Source organism: Sorex araneus, chromosome 2 (genome assembly GCF_027595985.1).
Source record: "Sorex araneus isolate mSorAra2 chromosome 2, mSorAra2.pri, whole genome shotgun sequence".
Lineage (NCBI taxonomy): Eukaryota > Metazoa > Chordata > Mammalia > Eulipotyphla > Soricidae > Sorex > Sorex araneus.
In genome coordinates this window covers 228,033,005-228,050,761 of record NC_073303.1, presented here as the reverse complement: position 1 = coordinate 228,050,761, position 17,757 = coordinate 228,033,005, and the positions used below count along the sequence as shown (strand labels likewise).

At 56.3% G+C, this 17,757-nt stretch overlaps 2 protein-coding genes across 13 annotated transcripts in view; one reads left to right on the top strand and one right to left on the bottom strand.

The window, feature by feature from the left end:
• PRPF40B (pre-mRNA processing factor 40 homolog B) overlaps positions 1-2,432 on the top strand; it is a 66,152-nt gene extending 63,720 nt beyond the window's left edge. For all 5 annotated transcript variants that reach the window (XM_055125773.1, XM_055125772.1, XM_055125774.1 and 2 more), the window contains 7 exons: positions 140-277; positions 488-583; positions 836-922; positions 1,099-1,270; positions 1,470-1,531; positions 1,638-1,781; positions 1,876-2,432. In XM_055125773.1, coding sequence (XP_054981748.1) covers positions 140-277; positions 488-583; positions 836-922; positions 1,099-1,270; positions 1,470-1,531; positions 1,638-1,781; positions 1,876-1,968 — 792 coding nt within the window. In that variant the 3' untranslated portion in view covers positions 1,969-2,432. The remainder of the gene's footprint in view (positions 1-139; positions 278-487; positions 584-835; positions 923-1,098; positions 1,271-1,469; positions 1,532-1,637; positions 1,782-1,875) is intronic.
• Positions 2,433-2,542: 110 nt separating this feature from the next.
• Positions 2,543-17,757, bottom strand: part of FMNL3 (formin like 3) — a 62,928-nt gene continuing 47,713 nt past the window's right edge. Inside the window, exons 6-27 of one of the 8 annotated variants that reach the window (XM_004601445.2) lie at positions 15,623-15,775; positions 14,488-14,596; positions 14,297-14,373; positions 13,693-13,786; positions 11,957-12,031; positions 11,122-11,232; positions 10,676-10,825; positions 10,158-10,259; positions 8,867-9,146; positions 8,498-8,566; positions 8,284-8,408; positions 7,922-8,124; positions 6,999-7,233; positions 6,803-6,871; positions 6,626-6,706; positions 6,405-6,534; positions 5,510-5,670; positions 5,223-5,324; positions 4,802-4,894; positions 4,458-4,581; positions 4,267-4,369; positions 2,543-3,584 (exon numbers count right to left, since the gene is read on the bottom strand). In XM_004601445.2, the coding sequence (XP_004601502.1) occupies positions 4,278-4,369; positions 4,458-4,581; positions 4,802-4,894; positions 5,223-5,324; positions 5,510-5,670; positions 6,405-6,534; positions 6,626-6,706; positions 6,803-6,871; positions 6,999-7,233; positions 7,922-8,124; positions 8,284-8,408; positions 8,498-8,566; positions 8,867-9,146; positions 10,158-10,259; positions 10,676-10,825; positions 11,122-11,232; positions 11,957-12,031; positions 13,693-13,786; positions 14,297-14,373; positions 14,488-14,596; positions 15,623-15,775 (2,635 nt within the window). In that variant the 3' untranslated portion in view covers positions 2,543-3,584; positions 4,267-4,277. Of the gene's footprint in view, positions 3,585-4,266; positions 4,370-4,457; positions 4,582-4,801; positions 4,895-5,222; positions 5,325-5,509; positions 5,772-6,404; positions 6,535-6,625; positions 6,707-6,802; positions 6,872-6,998; positions 7,234-7,921; positions 8,125-8,283; positions 8,409-8,497; positions 8,567-8,866; positions 9,147-10,157; positions 10,260-10,675; positions 10,826-11,121; positions 11,233-11,956; positions 12,032-13,692; positions 13,787-14,296; positions 14,374-14,487; positions 14,597-14,750; positions 15,066-15,622; positions 15,776-17,757 lie in introns of those variants that run through there. The other 7 variants (XM_055125766.1, XM_055125769.1, XM_055125770.1 and 4 more) reach the window with 7 other exon arrangements.

Below are 17,757 nucleotides of genomic sequence, written 5' to 3'. Positions count from 1 at the left end.
CCTCCTTGTCCCACCCATGTGACTTACCGTATCTGGGGAGTGACAGGCCAGATCCTGACTTTCTACCTCCTAAGGAATGCACTACTGGGACATGGGTATGTTCCCTGCGGGGTGACCCTGTTCTCCTTTCTGCCTCCAGCTGCTGGAGAAAGCAGAAGCACGGGAGAGAGAGCGGGAGAAGGAGGAGGCACGGAGGATGCGGCGCAGGGAAGCTGCCTTTCGAAGCATGCTGAGACAGGCCGTGCCTGCTCTGGAGCTGGGCACTGCCTGGGAAGAGGTCAGGACTGCAGCCCAGTGCACCAACCAGCACCCCCTCAATCCTGAGGACAGCGGTGCTTCGCCATCCCTGGGGGCCCGCTCCAGTCAGAGCATAGCTCTGGGCCACTCCGGCTCCCTTCCTTCCTCTGCCCCAGCCCTGCCCTGTGCTCATGGCAGTGTCCATGCCATGCCGGGGTTGGTCTGATCAGCAGTGCTCTCCTCGTTAAAGGTCCGTGAGCGCTTTGTGTGCGACTCAGCCTTTGAGCAGATCACCCTGGAGTCGGAGCGGATCCGGCTCTTCAGGGAGTTCCTGCAGGTACTAGAGGTAAGGCAGAGCTTCAGCTCCTCTGGATCTGCCCCAGGCACGTTAGACCAGCTCAGCAGAGACCTCAGTGACACGACACGCTCCCGCCCCCCACCCTTGGGCACTCCATTGCCTCAACAAAGGAAGGGAGGACTTTAGGGTGCTGTGGGATAGCCCTAAGACAGTATCCAGAGAGATGGGCAAAAGCAGATTTATAGCAGCAGGGTCCTGCTAAGTCTGCTGTCTTCTCATCCCCGCTTCTGCTTCTACCAGACTGAATGCCAGCACCTCCACACCAAAGGCCGCAAGCATAACAGAAAGGGCAAGAAGCACCATCGCAAGCGTTCCCACTCGCCCTCAGTGAGTTGGGAAGAGGTTGGATTGCCTTGGGAAGGAGGAACTGTTTACTTTTCTCCTGTATCACCTCCCGTAGAGATTTGAGGATTGTGGCTCTATGTCCCTAATTTTGAAACTTGAGGATTTCACAAAGCCACAGAACCTCTGTGGTGATGACACGTCTCTGCTGATTTACCTAGGGCTCTGAGTCAGAGGAGGAGCTGCCCCCACCATCTCTCCGGCCTCCCAAGCGGAGAAGGCAGAACCCCTCAGAATCAGGCTCTGACCCCTCTTCCTCACTTGATTCAGTTGAAAGTGGGGGCGCTGCCATTGGAGTACGGGGCTCCCCATCCTCCCGTATTCTCGGATCAGGTAAGTAATTGCTGGGAATGTCAGTTCAGTTCGAGGGAGGCATTGGCAAATCTGCTTCCTTGAGGCTAGCAGAATGGATTGGGTGGGCTGCCCCTCACAGGCAGGCAGCTACCCAAAGAATGAACAGATGGCTGAAGGCAGGGAAAAGGCTGAACCCTACCTTCTTTCTTAGAACTAAGTGGGATTTTTCTATATCCAGATCACGGCCTTCGGAAAGCCAAGAAACCAAAAAAGAAAACTAAGAAGAGAAGACACAAGTCGGTGCGTAGAGAAGGAACTTCTACCCAAGGCCCTGCTATTTGGTGAAAGTTCTTCCACCCGCCTCCTGGCGGATGGAACTGAGGCAGCGGGCTCTGCGCTCTTACAGAACAGCCCTGAGAGCGAGACAGACCCCGAGGAGAAAGCCGGCAAGGAGAGTGATGAGAAAGAGCCAGAACAGGACAAGGACAGCGAGCTCCAGCGGACAGAGCTCCTTAACCGCTCCCCAGGCTTTGGAATCAAGAAGGAGAAGGTGAGAGGTGGGCGCCAGCCCCGGCCCACTCAGCACAGTCCAGACTGAGGCCCCTGGGGGAGGCTTTGGGTGAACTGTGCCTTTGCTTCACCAGACGGGCTGGGACACATCAGAGAGCGAGCTGAGCGAGGGCGAGCTGGAAAGGCGGCGGCGGACACTCCTGCAGCAGCTGGATGACCATCAGTGACCCGATGAGCCACTTGCCTTGGGTCTGTGAGGCTGTGGCTCCTAGGTCACCCTCACCATCTGCCTCAGACACCTTCCTTGGTCTGCTCTGGGCCCACTTTTCCTCAAGTAATCCCACCCTCTCACACCATTGCCAGCCAGACCTTGAGGTGGCTCTTGGTGTTCAAGGGTCCCTGACTTCCCGGACAATTAGTGCAGTCCTTGCCCTCAGCACAGAAATTGGTGGCAGATGCCATATGGGGTGGGTGGTACCAGTAGATAAAAATATGAGAAGGGGCCTCCAGGGGAAGTGTGACTGGCTGGTGGACACAGCCTGGGTGGAGGGTAGGGTTACCCTCTAGCATCAGTGCCTGCTCCTGCCTGCCCGGACCCTGGGGTTCTACCATTTCTTCCTTCAGCCCCAGGATCCAATATATGTGTGTTTGGTTTTGGTTTTGTTTTTTAAATAACAATATTTATAACATGGCTGGTGGCTCTTTTGTATTCTCCAGAGGATCCTGAGGTGGGCTGGGATGGATGCTGCACACTGGCCAGCAGAGGGCACTAGTGTATTGCATCAGGCTGCCTCCTTTTGTGTGGCTGGAGCCCACCCACTCTGGTTCCCCAGCCCAAGCCTCTGAGCTCCCCTCCCAGGCAGCGAACAATTCTGCTCAGGCTCCTTTTCATCCCGTGGCTCAGTTCCCCTAGTTTTCCCACGATCATAAGGAGGAGACAGAGTCAGGCTTGGTGCTTTAAGCCTTTGTTAAAAGGGGAGGTCTGGGTATCTGTACAAAGAGAAGGAAGTGGTACATGTACAAAAAGGAACAGACCCAGGGGGCCGGAGTGATAGTACACAGGTAGGGTGTTTACTCTGCACATGACTGACCTGGGTTCCATCCCTGGCATCCCATATGGCCCCCTGAGATATGACCATCACATCCCCTGCCCTCTGCCCCAAAAAATACCTAGCTGAGACAAGGTGGTGAGTTGCTACGATCACATCCCTTCTCTAGCTAGCGTGAGGGTTGTACAGAGAAGGTTGTACCCCTTGCTCAATTCAGCAAGGATGACCTAGCGTGAACAATGCCAAGGGATAGGGGTAGTCATGGTGGCACCCCTATATCCTCCTCACTGGACACATCTAGGCAGGGGGAGCTTTGCTCCTGGTAAGAGGATCTGATCCGACCCTGGCAAGGGCTTCCTAAGAAGGACACTTCCAAACGACAGCCAACCATGGGCCTGTAAGCAAGAAGGGGGAAAAAGGTTGCCTTTTCCTTTCATCCCTCTGGCTCAAGAGACAAGGGTCTTTGATGCCCATTTACGTTAGTGCTGGAGCTGGTTTTCTCCAGCTGAGGGGCCCTGCAGGGAATGAAGTTGAAGATTTAGGGCAAAGTGCAGTACTGGAGGCACGGGGAAGTGCCGGGCCCTGGAAGACCCAGTGCCCGCAGTGGGCTGCACACGGTCAAGAGCAGCATCTCTGCGTGGGGCCTGGGCCGATGCTGGGGCTTGCAGGACTCAGAGCTGAAGTGCCTCTGCCACCAAGAGGGTCTCAGTGGGGGCCTGGAGCCCGAGGGAGGGCACTGGACGGGGCAGCACTCCTGGCTTGGTGGCGAACAACAATGGGCTGGTGATGCAGACCTGTGGGGAAAAGGTTGAGAAGACGTGGGAGGCCAGAGAGGGTGGCACATACACAAGAGTGCAGCATACACGACCACAGTGTCCTTTGGAACTTCCTCGGCACTAATGAAGGCAAAGTGGACAAGCTGCAGCATGATGACAAAACAGCTGAGGTAAGAACCCCTCCTGCAGAAACGGCACCTTCATGGAGCAGTCCCACAGGCAGGGCCAGGGAGAGGCAGGAGCATGGGCAGGGGGCTGGGCTTTGCATTTTCAGATTTGGAGCCAGTGGAGAGTAGCCAGAAAAATGCAGGCTCAGTAAGGGCCACAAGCTGGGAAGAGGTGGGCCAGGGACATCTGATAGCTCTAGGCAAAAGGAATGCAGAAGGACCCGGGGACAGAGGACACCGGCCCCGCAACAGAGCCTCAGCCTCAGGTGGCCTGCCTGCCCAGGCACAGCTCTTGCCCTGGCTCTGGCAACTCCCCACTGGGTCTTAGTAGAAGCCAGGACAGCATTAGTAGGACACAAACCACTTCCTTAAGGGCACATGCAGAGGGTATGTCACACTTCTCCAAGTGTAGGCCATGCAAGGAGAGAAGTATGTGGTCCCGGGGCTGCTTCCAAGTCATGCAGGGGAGGAGAGGTTTGCGCCCTGAGGAATCCTGGGAAGTGGGCATGCAGAGGAGCTGTGTTGCCCAGTACCTGTCCAAAGGCTAACAGTTTGACTCATCATGATGGGCTGCATCACAGAAGAAGCGCGAGCCCCGCTTGGCAGTGCGGGCCGTGAAAGGGACACTCTTCAGCACTGTGGCCCAGGAGAGAGACAGTGGTAAGGCCCCAAGGGGAGTACTGTTGGGGTTTGGAATGAGCCCAGTGCGGGGAAAGAGCCGTACCTGTGATAATGTCCTCAATGGTACCATCTTTCCCTTCGTAAACAGGCCGGTGCTCCTTGGCTTGGCGCCGCCTCAACTCTGCAATCAGTTCCTGCTGCTGCCACTTGTTCCGCTGGGACGGAGACTAGAGGCAAGCATTGGCAGAGGAAAGGGAGTAAGGAGGGCTCAGTCCCAGGATGCAGTGTGGGAACAACCTGGACTGCACAGAAGCCCAGCCCTGTCACTGTCCCCTGACTCCAGCCTCAGACCATCAGTGGGCTCCAGGCGCCCAACTTCTAGCTCTCTGCGCCACCCCTCTTGATCCTTTGCCCTGCTGTCCAGGCCCTGCTTTTGGTCCCACCCACCTTGGCATCCAGTTTCTTGGCTTCCTGCGCCAGCTGCTTCTCCCGCATGACCTCCTCTTGTTTCTTGCGCGCTTCATTCTCCTGCTCCGCTTCCTAGAGCCATAGAAGGTAGGGCGAGTGTGAGGTTCATACAGGCTGTGAGGGGAGGGGCTGACACAGGGTGGAGAGTGGGTGGCAGTGGGACTGCTAACCCCAGGTGGCCACCCTCTGGAGGGGCACTTCCTGCTCCAAACAATTACAGGAAGGGCCTGGGCCCCCACCCTGCCCACCAGTTCACAGCTAAGAGGCCTGTGGCCAGCTCCCATCCCTGCCTCCTAGGACTCACAGGAGATGGAAAAGCCCAGACTTGAAGCCCAGCCTTTTCTTGTACTACTAGTTTTCTCTTTGCCAAATGCTTTTTTAAAGTCTCTCTTCCACTTACCTTGTAAGAACGAATGAACCGGACAAAGACTGGGAAGAACACAGAAGGAGGTGTGGTCTTGGGACTCTCACCAAAGTAGCGAACAACAGCATTGTAGGCCTCCTGAAGAGGGGTGTTAGAGGGGGTCAGTCTGACGAGGAAGGAGCAGGCCAGTCCCCCTACCCTCGCCCTCAATACCAGTAGCCAGCCACTTGGGAAAAGTTCTTTGACCCAAGATCAGGAATGTAATCTCATGGGACACAGCATCCCGGTGCTGTTCTCCACCCGCCCCCGCCCTCTGTGCTCGCCTCAGCTGTCTTGGCATCACGCTGCAGCTTGTCCAGTTTGCCTTCATTGGTGCCGAGGAAGCTCCGCAGGACACTGTGGTCGTGTATGCTGCACTCACGTCGAATCAGCTCCATGCCCCGGCCCAGCTCCTTAACGTCCAGCAGCACGTTCTCCAGGGACACTGTGGTCATCAGAGCTCTGGCTGAGGCCCACCCAGGGGTGCAGGAAATTCTGGCCCTCCCTCTCTGCATGAGTATCCTTGGGTCCTCCTGCCCCAATTTCCTGTGTGCAGAGAAGCACACCAAGCTAGTTGGGCTCTCCCAGAGGCAAAGAAAAGAAATGGGGCTGTGAGCACATGCCCCCCAAATAGCAAGGTAGCAGAGGACGACAAGCCAGAGAGACCAGTCTTCAAAACAGGCTGCCTGGGGCCTGCCCGAAACTGGGGCAGCCTAACAACTACCTTACTACCTTTTTTGTTTGTTTTTGAGCCACACCCAGAGATGCTCAGGGGCTACTCCTGGCTTGATGCTTGGGGGTCCACAGGGTCCAACTAGGGCTGAGATGGGGGTCTCCCATATGCAAAATAACAAGCAACAAAGTTCTTTTATTCTGACTCCTGCCTTAAGCCTTGGGGTGGGGGGCATTGCTTTCTGTTTTGTGTTTTTTCCTAAGCATTTCCCAAACACCTTGGAGTAACGTCCTGGGGCCAACTGAGAAGACAGGAGTCAAGAGCCACTGTGGCATTCCTCTGGTGCCCGCAGGAAGGCTCCTCTAGGTGGCCCCTGCTCAGAGCCCAGCGGAAAGCTTTGAAGTGGTCAGAAAGACAACACAGTAGTAACAAAGGGCCCGAGTGTTCCACTCCCAGCACAGCTTCCTGGGATTGTCCTGGCTGGCGCAAGGGCCGGCTCCTCTCACCTGCCGCAGCCTTCTCCACAAAGTGCAGTTCATGCCAGAAGTTGGCCAGCTCTGGGTATTTCTCCTTCACTGTCAAGGCGATGAAATGTAGCAAGGTCATCTTCCTGTCAGTGGACTTGGTGTCCAGCAGCTGGGAGAGCAGGACAGGGGCAATGTGAGGGCTCAAGACCCGATTCTACCACTGCTGCCCCCTCAGCCTAATTGGTAGCCCACCGTCTCACCAGGTCCAGGCTCTGGAGCTTAAAGCCATACACCGCTCCCCGCTTGCTGCTATTCATGTAGTTCCCCAGTGCAAGTATGATCTGGGCAAGAGACGCAGTAGAGAGGTGAAACCATGGCTCCTTCACCATGGACAGCCCTGGGCTTCTCCCAACCTCTCATTCCCAGCCTCTCCTCACCTCCAACATCTGCTTCAGTTTCTGTGAGGACTTGACTGAGGCAGAGGCTGCGATGATGGCATTGAGTTGCTGGAAAGTAAGATGAAGAGTGGATAAACCCTGGCAAGGGGCTGAATCAGAAAGGGGCAGGGCGGGCTGGCGGGCCAGAAGATGAGCTTGGCTGTGGGAAGTTGCTCAGAACTGGTTGGAGTCGTACCGGAGTGAGCATCTGCAGGTTGTCCTGGAAGTTACCCAGGAAAGCCATGCCCGCCATCCTCTGGGTCAGCCGTTCCACCTTGCTGAAGAGAAGCATGAACCGGTCCTCGGCCGCCAGCTCCTCCAGGGGCTGCCGCTCCCGCTCGTACTGCCGCAGCAGCTTCACCTCAGCCTCTGTCGGCAGGAAGCGCATCAGGCACTCCACGAAATCCACAGGCAGCGTCTGTAGGTCAAACCTTCAAAGGACAGAATGACCACTTCAGGGTTGGTTTTTTTAAACTGATTTACAAAGTTATTCATGACTGAGTTTCACCAATCCCTTCACCAGTGTCCACTTCAGGTTTCAAATGTGCCCATGTTGCCAGGTACCCCTTTTATTCTCTAACTTCTGAAAAGACTGAGGTGGGAGCAGTGAGCGACATGGAGCAAGAAGCCAGCGCTTCATCTTTCAGTGACCGCCCAAGAGGTACAATTCGCATCTTGCCGAAAGGCCTCTCAATCTTCTAGACATTCTATTCTGCTCCTCAGAAATCTTAACATGAGTGAAGCTCAGGACTACTGTGCCCCACCTTGTCTCCCTGCCCCATCCCCCATGACTAAGGCCACAGTCAGTGTCATGCAACAAGTTGGGGGTAAGTTATCACCTCCTCTGGGAACCCTTCTCTGATCATTAGCCTCAGCTAGGTGGCCTCCTCGGTGACTAGCACCCTGGGTTACTTAACTTCTGGGGGCTCACTGAGTGAAGGTGCTGGCTCAGCCCCTCACACACCCCGGCATACATCATGGACAGTGTTCTCTGGCCAAACCAGTGGATGACTGAGGGATATCAGGCAGCTCCGTCAGAGGCCAGGGAGGCCGGGTCCCTAGGCAGAGAGCTGGAATGCCGGCCAGCTGGGAACTAGGGCCAGGACAGGGACTGCTCACGTGTGGATGGCCCTGCAGATCTCCTCAGCTGAGCGGCCAGCCTTGCGCAGGGTGATTGCCAGATTCTTGGCACGATTGGCTTCCAACAGGGTAACCTTGCTGGCAGCCTTTTGAGCTGTCTTGTTCTTGGAACAGATGAGGTCAAGTGCAGGGCCCTGAGCTTTTGTCTTGAACAGTTCTTCAAACTTATCCAGGTCCAGGTCCTGGCAGAAGTGATGGGAAGGGAAACCGTTGTGGCCTCACATGACCAAAGGACCTCTGGCTGTGTGGGCTCAGCCCCAGTTTCCCAAGGTTGGGAGATTTACTAAAAGAGTCACGAGGGTGCCCCCAACCCCAGCCCTCTGACTCCCGAGCCTTGCTACCTCCAGGACCCTTTCATCATCGAGTTCGCTGAAGACAGTGCCACTGATCTGGTTGGGTTTCAGCGCTGTCCAGTTGAAGACAGGCAGCCGGAACTTGGTCTTGATAGGCTTCTTGATGCGAATGGCTAGTTTGAAGAAAGGACCCATGACGTAATGACCAAGGACACACTCCCTGCTGCTGCCAGCCCCGCCCAGCTCTTGGGCACTCACTTACCTGACAGGCCTACCGTCAGTACCACAGAGGGTGCCGCGCCAGGGAGCGGAGGGGCTGGAGGACACTTGTCTGGAGGAAGAAGAAATAGCCAGAGATTCCTCAGGCCACTCTGCCCGCCACGCCACTCACCCTGACAGACCCTCAGGGAAGGAGCTGGCAGGAAGCCCTGTTTCTGCTGCTCCCAACCCGGGCCTTCCCTACCTGGCTAGTCTGACTCCCCTGCTCTGGCTCTGCTCAGGACTGTCCCTAGACAGCCCTTCCCTAGGAGCCCTCGCTTGGCCGTCTCCCTTCCTGCCGTCTCCCGGCGTCTCTGGTGCCGACTGGGGTTTTGGTCTGCCTGCCCCTCCCATCTCCCTGGGTCCTGCTTACCTGGCAGTGGGGGTGGTGGAGGGGGCAAGGGAGGTGCTGGCGGCGGAGGCAGAGGTAGGGCCTCCTCGGGAGGCGGGGCAGGAGCCAGGGGGTCCAGTTCGGCAGGTGGAAGGCCCCCACTCTGCTCCGCAGGGCCCACTCGGGCCAGGGCCTCACTGCCTGCTGCCTCCAGGCTCCGCGCACCGGGCTCCAGGTGGCAGCGGCGCTGGAAGGCCTCCTCCTTCTCCTTGATGAGCCGCCGCAGGGTGTGGACCTGGTGGCTCGTGTTCTCATAAGTCTCCTACGGGGCAGGCAGCACCGTTAAGGAAATGGTGAAAGGATGGGTAGGAGCTGCCCCCTGGGTCCTACAGTTTCAGGAAGGTGCTCAGAAGCAGAGGGTGGTAGAAACCCGGGCAGGGATCAAGGGAAGCGAGAATACAAAAGAACTAAGTTGTGGGCAGAAAAATCAGCCTGCCAGGATGGGCCTACAGACTTCCCGTGCAGCGGAAAGGCACTGTCCCCGCATGTGGTCAACCTAAGTTGGATGCCCAGCACCCCTGATTCCTGAGGGCAGAGCCAAGAGTAAGCTCTGAGCACTGTCAAGTATGGCCCCCAATCAAAAACATGCCCCCCCCCCGCAAACCCAGACAGTACACCTCAGTGAGCACCGAGGGCCCCACACCCCCTCCCACCCCAGCCCCTCAGTCAGTCAGCTGGTCACGCGAGGCCCAGGGGAGGCGGGGCTTTGCTGTTCTCCCCGTCACTGGCACCTCTGCTGCTCTGCAGCTCTCACTTCATTTGAGAGGCCCCCTCGGAGCCGACCCTGCTGTAACTCCCCACACAGTGCTCCAGACTCTTGGCCATCTGCGTAGTCAAACACTGTGCTTCGCAGAACAGTGATGCTGTGTTTCTTTGGGGAAAAGGTAGGCTGGGACATGATTTTATAACTAACACAAAGTTAGATGAGGGGACAGAGAAGACACTAAAATGGAAGGTGGCCTTGTACTCTCCATTCAGCATACCAGGTACGTTTCTCAAGTGACAGCCCAGAAACCTGCCAGCAAGAGCCGGAGACGGGAAGGCCATGGAGAGGCAGACAGCCTGGACTTCTGCAGGTGCAATACCCACCCCACCTCCTGCATGTTCACAGTTCACTCTGGCTTCATCTTCCTTCTCCAGTTAAAACATGGGGTGAAATCATCAGCACACCCTCACAAGTGCTCTTTCAGGGGACAAAGCTTAGGGAGAAAAACAAAGTCCCTGGACTCCGGCCCCTGGACTCGCCAGGTCCTCCCCTCCCAGACTAATGTACCTTGATGCTCTCCAGTTCCTTCTCCCGCTGCAACAGCTGTTTCTCCAGTTCCGCCACCCGCATCATATTCTCATTCTCTAGATCCAGAAGCTTCTCTGTGAGCTACAGGAGGAAGGTTCTGGATTGACCCTCAAGCCTGGGCACTCAGCACAGTCTGAATCCCAGTGAGAACCAAGCCTGACTGAAGCACCATGGGCCCCACAGCAATGGAGCCCTGGGGCCTCCCCACGCTGCTCCTGGGGACCCAGTCCTGAGAGCCCAGCAGTCAGAACCAAGGCAAATGGCCATTCCTGCACTCCTGAGGCGGCTTCCCAGGCTGTGGCAGAAGTGAGGGTCAGTGCCCGTCTGTGGGCAGTCCTCAGGCACAGCAGGCTCTTAAGAACCCAGTGGGGTCAGAAGGTCTCCCCAGGCTCTCTCTGCAAGCAATGGATCAGCTCAGGATTCTTCCAACATCTGTCCACATCCTCACCACCCCACCCCCACCCGACTGGTTCTGGTGGCTAAGCAGGACCACCTACTTGGGACACATGCTCCTCCAGCTCCTCCACCTTCTCCAGGGCCACATTCTTGGTCTCAGCATCCTCCAACAAACCCCCGACATCAAACACGTTGTCCAGGTAGGCCTGAATCTGTACTTGCAGCTTCTCGCTTTCCGTGTGCCGGGACTTCTGGGCAGAGCAGAGACAGGGAGCAGGCGCGGGACGATGAATCTCCTGAGGAAAACCCTTCATCCCCACCTCCATGACCACCTTCTAGAATATGAAACTCAGGGAGTTCCTACAGGTCCAGCTGTCAGTGCCCCGCTTCCCCTCCAGCTGCCTGACTGGAGAGCCCCTCTGCAACAGGACCTGAACCCCAAGCCAGTTCAGAGACAACCACAACTAAGCTCGTAGGAAAGAAAACTTTGTGTAATGGAACGTGGTCTGCCCAAAGCTGCTCCTTGGTCTGAACCAAGCCCACTCACCTGCAGGAACTCCTCCAACCCCAGCTTGGTAAACTCGTACTGCAGGTGGACCCGGAAGTTCATGTCCTCCACCGAGTGCACCACAATGTTGATAAACTGCATGCAGGCCACCTGGGGAAGGGCCGGTGGGGGGGCGGTGTAGAAGTAGGAAGGGTGAGAAGAGATGGAGACAGGGAGGAGATGGGATTAGACCTGTCATCATCGGGTGGGGGATCAAAAGGAGCGAACTTTAAAGTCAAGTCTTTCAGGGAGCAACAGTATTTTACCTTAAAAAACATCGACCTTATTACTCGGTATACCAAGACAAGTAAATTATAGGACAGTTATGTGAATAAAAGTATAGCTCTCTAAATGGGTATTTTTGCTGGTACTTGAAGTAACCTATACAGAGCCGTGTCTGTGGCTGGAGAGAAGTTAGAGAAAGAGACTGAGAGCAAAAAAGCAGCTCAGGGGGGCGGAGAGACAGTACAGCGGGAAAGGCCCTTGCCTGAGTCCAGGTTCAACCCCTGGCACCCCATTATGTTCCTTTGAGCCCTGCCAGGATTGATCCCTGAACGCAGAGCCAGAAGTAAGCACTGAAGACTGCTGGGTATGATCTAAACACCAAAAATAGAAAGAAAAGCAGCTCAGGAAGGATCCAAATCGGAAGACAGTAAGGCCACAAAAATGAGGGGAGAAATGAAACTTGAAACTGACAACTTTCTAAAAACTTTCTGGGGTGGGTTAATGGACAAGGAACCAAAGAGCAGGAATTATCCTCCGTTTTCCAGACTCAAAATTGCAGTGGTGGTCGGGCCCCTTCGGGGGTCCGCGTGGCCCCGGCCCAGCCGCTCACCATAAAGTCGATGTTGCTGTCCTCATTCCGGAAATACTCCATCAGCTTCTCGAAGCGATGCAGCTCCTTGCAGACCTGAACAAGCAGACCTTCTCTGTGAAACGGCTACACCCATCCCCCACGAACATCATGGCAACCGGACTGGTCCTAACTGGTATAAATCCCAACTTTATCCAACGGGCCCTATTGGACACTCTGGAAACAAGCTGCTTTGGCTCCCCCCAGTTTGTGAGAGCTAAGAAAGCCCACGCATGGCCTTGGGTTCTGATAATGGGATCGGACCAGGAGAAAACACAAAACGGATTGATCATGGAACAGATAGGGCTCCTCAGAAAGCATGTGCTTTGCAGGTCTGAGAACCTGGGCTCCATTCTGACACATAAAGCTGAATAAAAGACCTGCTACAGTTAGGTTACTGAAAGGAAAGGGGAAAAGGAAGGCTCATAAGCCAGGAGTAAGGCAGGGGGGACTGAGGTCCTTGAGGGGACACAGGAGAGAGGCCAGGGTGCAGGAAGGGCCCTGTGCTAGGCGCGGGCTTCCACAGACTCCTCTGAGCTCCTGGCTTCAAGGAGGAAGAGCCATTTCCTGGCTCAAACAATGGCTGCTAGGGAAGAGGTCCAAGGAGGAGGAAGAGGTGGGGCCAGCACTGGGGGAGATGCCGAGGAACCCTCAGTTCAGTCAGGTGGGGGTGTCATAGTCCAGCCCAGAAGCTAGGGAAATTCCAAGTGGGCACACACTGTCCCCTCCCCAGTCACATCCAAAAACCAGGGAGGTCCCTGCCAGCCTCTCCTCCAAGTCCACATGCCCTGCTGTGCCTCCAACAACCTCAGGCCCATGGGGACGCCTGCCAGGGGTGGCCAGCACTGACCGAGCTCTCTAGGGGGCCAGGTGACAGCCACCAAACACCCAGGCACCCTCAGGTGGCAAGCCAGGCGGCCTCCTAGCATAGGACACAGTAAGATGGAAATTCTATTTTATGCTTTTAGAGAAAAGTTGGGGTGAGAGATGTGGCTCAGCGGGAGAGCACTTGCCTTGCATGTGTGAGGCCCTGCATTCTATCCTGGCACTGTTTTGTTGTTTTGTTTTTTCCTTTTACAAAGGCTTTTTCCATTTCTGGAGAAGCTCGTGTTTTCTTTTTTTTTTTTTTTTTTCCTTTTTGGGTCACACCCAGCGATGCTCAGGGGTTACTCCTGGCTTTGCACTCAGGAATTACTCCTGGCGGTGCTTGGGGGACCATATGGGATGCTGAGGATCGAACCCCGGTCGGCCGCGTGCAAGGCGAATGCCCTACCCGCTGTGCTATCACTCCGGCCCCCTCGTGTTTTCTTTTGAACATATTCCTCTTTCTCCACACATCTCTAAGTTGTTTATATTTTTCTTTTTCTCTGTTTTTGTTTTGGAGTCACTCCCAGGGGTTACTCTTAGCTCTGCACTCAGGAATTGCTCCTGGCAGTGCTCAGGACCCTATGAGATGCCGGGGACTGAACCCAAATTGGCCGCGTGCAAGGCAAGTGTCTTACCCACTTGCTCCAGCCCCAACTCTCTTACTGAAAGTCTTAAACATACTTTGCTTCACTTAAGAAAAAAAAGAAAAGAAAAAAGTGGGGCTGGTTATTCAGCTCAGCACTGGGATGCATGAGAATACAGGAAGAAGGACACACACACGCACATACACACACACACATACACACACACACACACACACACACACACACACACACACACACACGACAGACCTCTTTGAAATTGTCAAAGGCGGCGAGAATGATTTCATGACCTCCCCGCACCAAGCACACGGCTGCCAGGAGCTCCAGGACAAGGGCTTTGGTTCTAGGAATGAAAAAGAGATGAACCTCTCAGCCTCCCACTCTGGCCACTGCACAGCTCCTTCCCCACTGGACCGGTGAGTCCCTGCAGGACAGAGACAGCCTCATTGAGGGGTGAGAGCAGTCTGGGGGGAAAGGCAGGGACGATCCTTGCATACAGGAGGCCCTGGGTCTGATCTCTGGCGAAACACAGGCATACACTAAAAATGAAATATTAGGCTGGAGAAGTGGCTCAGAGGGCTGGAGCACATGCCTGGCATGCGGGAGGCCCAGGTCTCACCCCAGCACTACGTGATTCCCCCCAGTACTGCCAAGAGTGACCGCACCCATCACTCAGCCAGGGCCAGCCCCACGGCAATTGCTGAGTGTGACCCCAAAAAGTAAACAGGAAAAACAACAAGGCAGGGAAGGAAGGCTTGCTCCTACACCAGGATGTGTGGACCAGGGACACTCGCACAGCGCCCCTGGCCGGCCACCAGAGCCCAGGGCAGAGGAGTGGGTCGGGGGCACTGACCTGGGGTTCTTGTTGTTGAGACTGAGCGCGATCTCATTGACGGCGTGGGGGTGGGACATGACCAGGTTGAATCCATACTGCAGGGAAGTGGAGATCGGATGAATGGAGGGGGGCTGGGGGCATGGGGAGCAGCTTCCAGCTCTAACTAGAGGGAGGCTGTGCACCAGACGGGAGTGGGGGGCAGGCCTCACCTGGTAGTTCATGATGGCCCTGAGACAGAGGATGCACACGTGGACGTCGTCCTTCTGGCTCACCAGGCGCGAGTTCTTCAGGGCCCTGCGGCCCGGGAGGGTGCTGTACCTGCGGGGAGAGTGGCTGGTGAGAGCCCCGCCTCGCTCGCCATTGCCAGAGAGCAGGGTCCCCTCAAGCACAGCAGGAGAAGGGGAAAGGAGCTTGCACCACTAGTGCAGACAGGCTGCAGGAGGAGCACCCAACCATCCTGAGGCCCTGGCACCTCCGAAACACACACAGCAGTTCTGGATCCTTCCCCGTCCTCTCCACAGGGCCGGGAGGCACCTTAGACCTTCCCTCCTCCATACCACATCGGGGCATCTTGGCTCCCACCCGGTCCATAGGTCTCCGAGGAGGCAGTGTGAACCCTGGGCTTTGCACATGCACCGACCCCCTCCGTGATGCTTCATGAAAGAGAGAAGGGCCAATGGTCTGTGATCACGCGTGACGAGAATGAAGAGCAGGTCAGAGAGCTGAACCCAGGAGGCTAGAAGAAAAGTACAGCTGAGAGACAGAGCACAGAAGGGACCTCAGGCCCTAAAGCCAGCTGTCTGGGGCAGCCGGGCTCTGAGAAGTCATCTGGTCCATCCACCTGCTTCTGAGGACACTGCAGACAGACGGACAGGGCAGCCTAAGAAAGGTGTCAAGGAAGCTGTGGGGGCAAGCTGGGGGCAGGTGGGTTGGTGTGAAGCGGCTGAGGGACCGGATGCAGATCTGGACAGAGATGGCAGGGCGGGCGGGGGGGGGCCGCTGGTTGTCTGAAGGGCTTAGAACTGGGCAAGGACTAGACTGCCCAGAGGCATGGAGGGAGGAGGGGCAGCGAGAAAGCGAAATGGAAACGTCTCCAGAGAGAGGTGAAAGAGAGGGGAGAACTGGACGCCCAGGTGGGGTGGGCACAGCTGAGGGTGATGTACTTACCCAGGACAGATCGCTGGGCAGAATCAAGGAGACAGAGAGGACAGACCAGAGAGAGACGGGCGGGCAAGGGGCAAGAGAAGGCCTGGAAGCAAGAGCGGAGGGAGGGGCATGAGCACAGCGCTCACTGCGGGGGCCCGAGGCCTGGCGGGGGTGGGGAGGCCAAGAGCGAGCACATACCGGAGCACAGACTGGCGCGCAGAGCGAGCGAGGCTGTTGGTGAAGGGGGCAGACAGGGCGCTGGGGGGCTGCAGGTCCTCGATGGACCTGCTCCAGGAGCGAAGCTTGTCAAAGGCACCATCGTCACCACTCTCCAGACCCTCAAAGTCAAACCTGGAGCAGGAGAGGATACACATGCGCACACAGGAGAAATTCAGGGCCAAGTCCCAATGAGCCTGACCATGGCCGCGACACCTCCGGGGCAGCAGAAAGCAAGGACAGCAGGAAGAGAAAGCCGGGCCAGGAGGAGACCCAATTCAGGGCGGGCGCACCCCCAACTCGGGAAAAGGGCAGAAGCAGTCCAGGGAGCTCCAGTGGCAGCAGGAGGGGGAAATGGGGATGTGGATGGAGCCAGCCACCCTGTCCTGCTGCCGGGACTGCGGGAGCATCACACACCATGGCACAGAGGGTGTGGAGAGCTGCCCCCTTCTGCACTCCCACCAGAGGGGGGCATCTTCGAGGAGCCAGGCTCCCTAGGGAGTCTGTCCCATAGGAGGGTGGCAACTAATGGACAGCAGCAGCCAAAGGGGGCTGTCTGAGGAGTGGGACCATGGGGGTTCCCAGCCAGCACAGACAGGGCACCTTCGTGGTCAAGAGGAGCGGCACGCGGCAGGTGGCCCCATCCTAGCACTGAGTTTTCTTATCTGGGCTTTTATTGGTTTTTGGGCCACACCCAGCAGTGCTTGGGGCTAACTCCCAGCTCTTAGGGATCACTCTAGATGGAGTTTGGAGGGAACATATGGGTGGCAGGGACTGAACTGGGGACAGTTACGTGCAAGGTAAACACTCTGCCCGCTGTACTACCGCTCCCGCCCCTCATGACCGGGCTTTTCTCTGGTTCTCTCTGTGGTTCCCAGCACCTTAGAGAACACCCTTTGGGCCCATCTTTCCAAGGCTGAGCCTGTGAACTGGAGGCCATGGTCTCTGTGGGGCTGGACGGTCCCCTGGTGGGACGCTGCCATTCTGGGAGCAGGTTTCTCCGCAGCACGGAGTGCAGGGCCAGGACACCCTGTCCACAGGGGCTTTTCCCCTTGCATCCCGCCCCATGGGGACATACCCACATGAGATCCACGCCCCACTCCTCTTCCCTTGCCTTGTCCCCCCACTCGTCAGGAAGGACCGAGCAACATCCCTCAGGAGCTTCCGCAGGGACAAGCCCAGCAGCCAAGCAGAAACTGAGGCTTTTGAGACGGAAACACGTTCCAAGGAGCCAGAGTGCTTCAAAGAAAGGAGAAGCAGATTTCTCCTGATCAGAGAAGTTTCAGGAGTGTTCACAGAGGCACAGGAGGGTGTGACCCTGAGAAGGGGGCAGCGCACCAGTGGCTCCCTGCCTGCACACACACAGCAGGCTGCAAACACATGCCTTCACGCATGCCGTGGGGCTCCTCCCAAACACTCCCGCCCTCCTCGGCCCCCACTGCTTTCTCTCCAAGGCTTTCAGGGCCCTGCTCTCTGCTTCTGGGGACACCACAGGGCCCAGGCTCCAGCGTATTTTGGGTTAGAGCGCTGGAATTTGTTTGTGTTTTAAGCAAGATAGGCTTATTTGGAAAAATGATCTGCATCTTTTTACTATAAAAATCTGAATTTAAAAAAATCACTTTAGCAAATGTTTTTCATTTTTTCCTAAAAAAAGAGCAGACTTTAAAGGAGAAGGAGGATTCCAAGGCATGAACGCTGTGGGGCAGGGAGCGGATGCTTTTCATTCTCACAGGGCGAGAGACCAAACCCAGGACAGGGTCAAGGACAGCGACAGAAAGAGTGGAAGTCCAGGCACTACTGCTAACCCCAGGCCAGGTGTTCCCCAAGACACAGACCTTTTGGGGTTAATGCTGGAAAAAGTCAAGGGCAAACCAGGAAGATGGTCGTGTGAGGGCTGACCAGCGCGGGCGTCAGACAGCGCCGGTCATGCTGTGTATGATCCCACCACTCCTGTCCACACACCCGGGTGGTAAGGGAGGGCACCCCGGTGGGTCACAGCAGCACAGAGCAGCTCCGTCGGTATACACTCTACGTGTTGCCCACACTATGAAGTGCTCCACACTCTTTTTCTAATGAAAAATTTTTAAAAAGTGGGAGGATTGGGCTATACCCAGCTG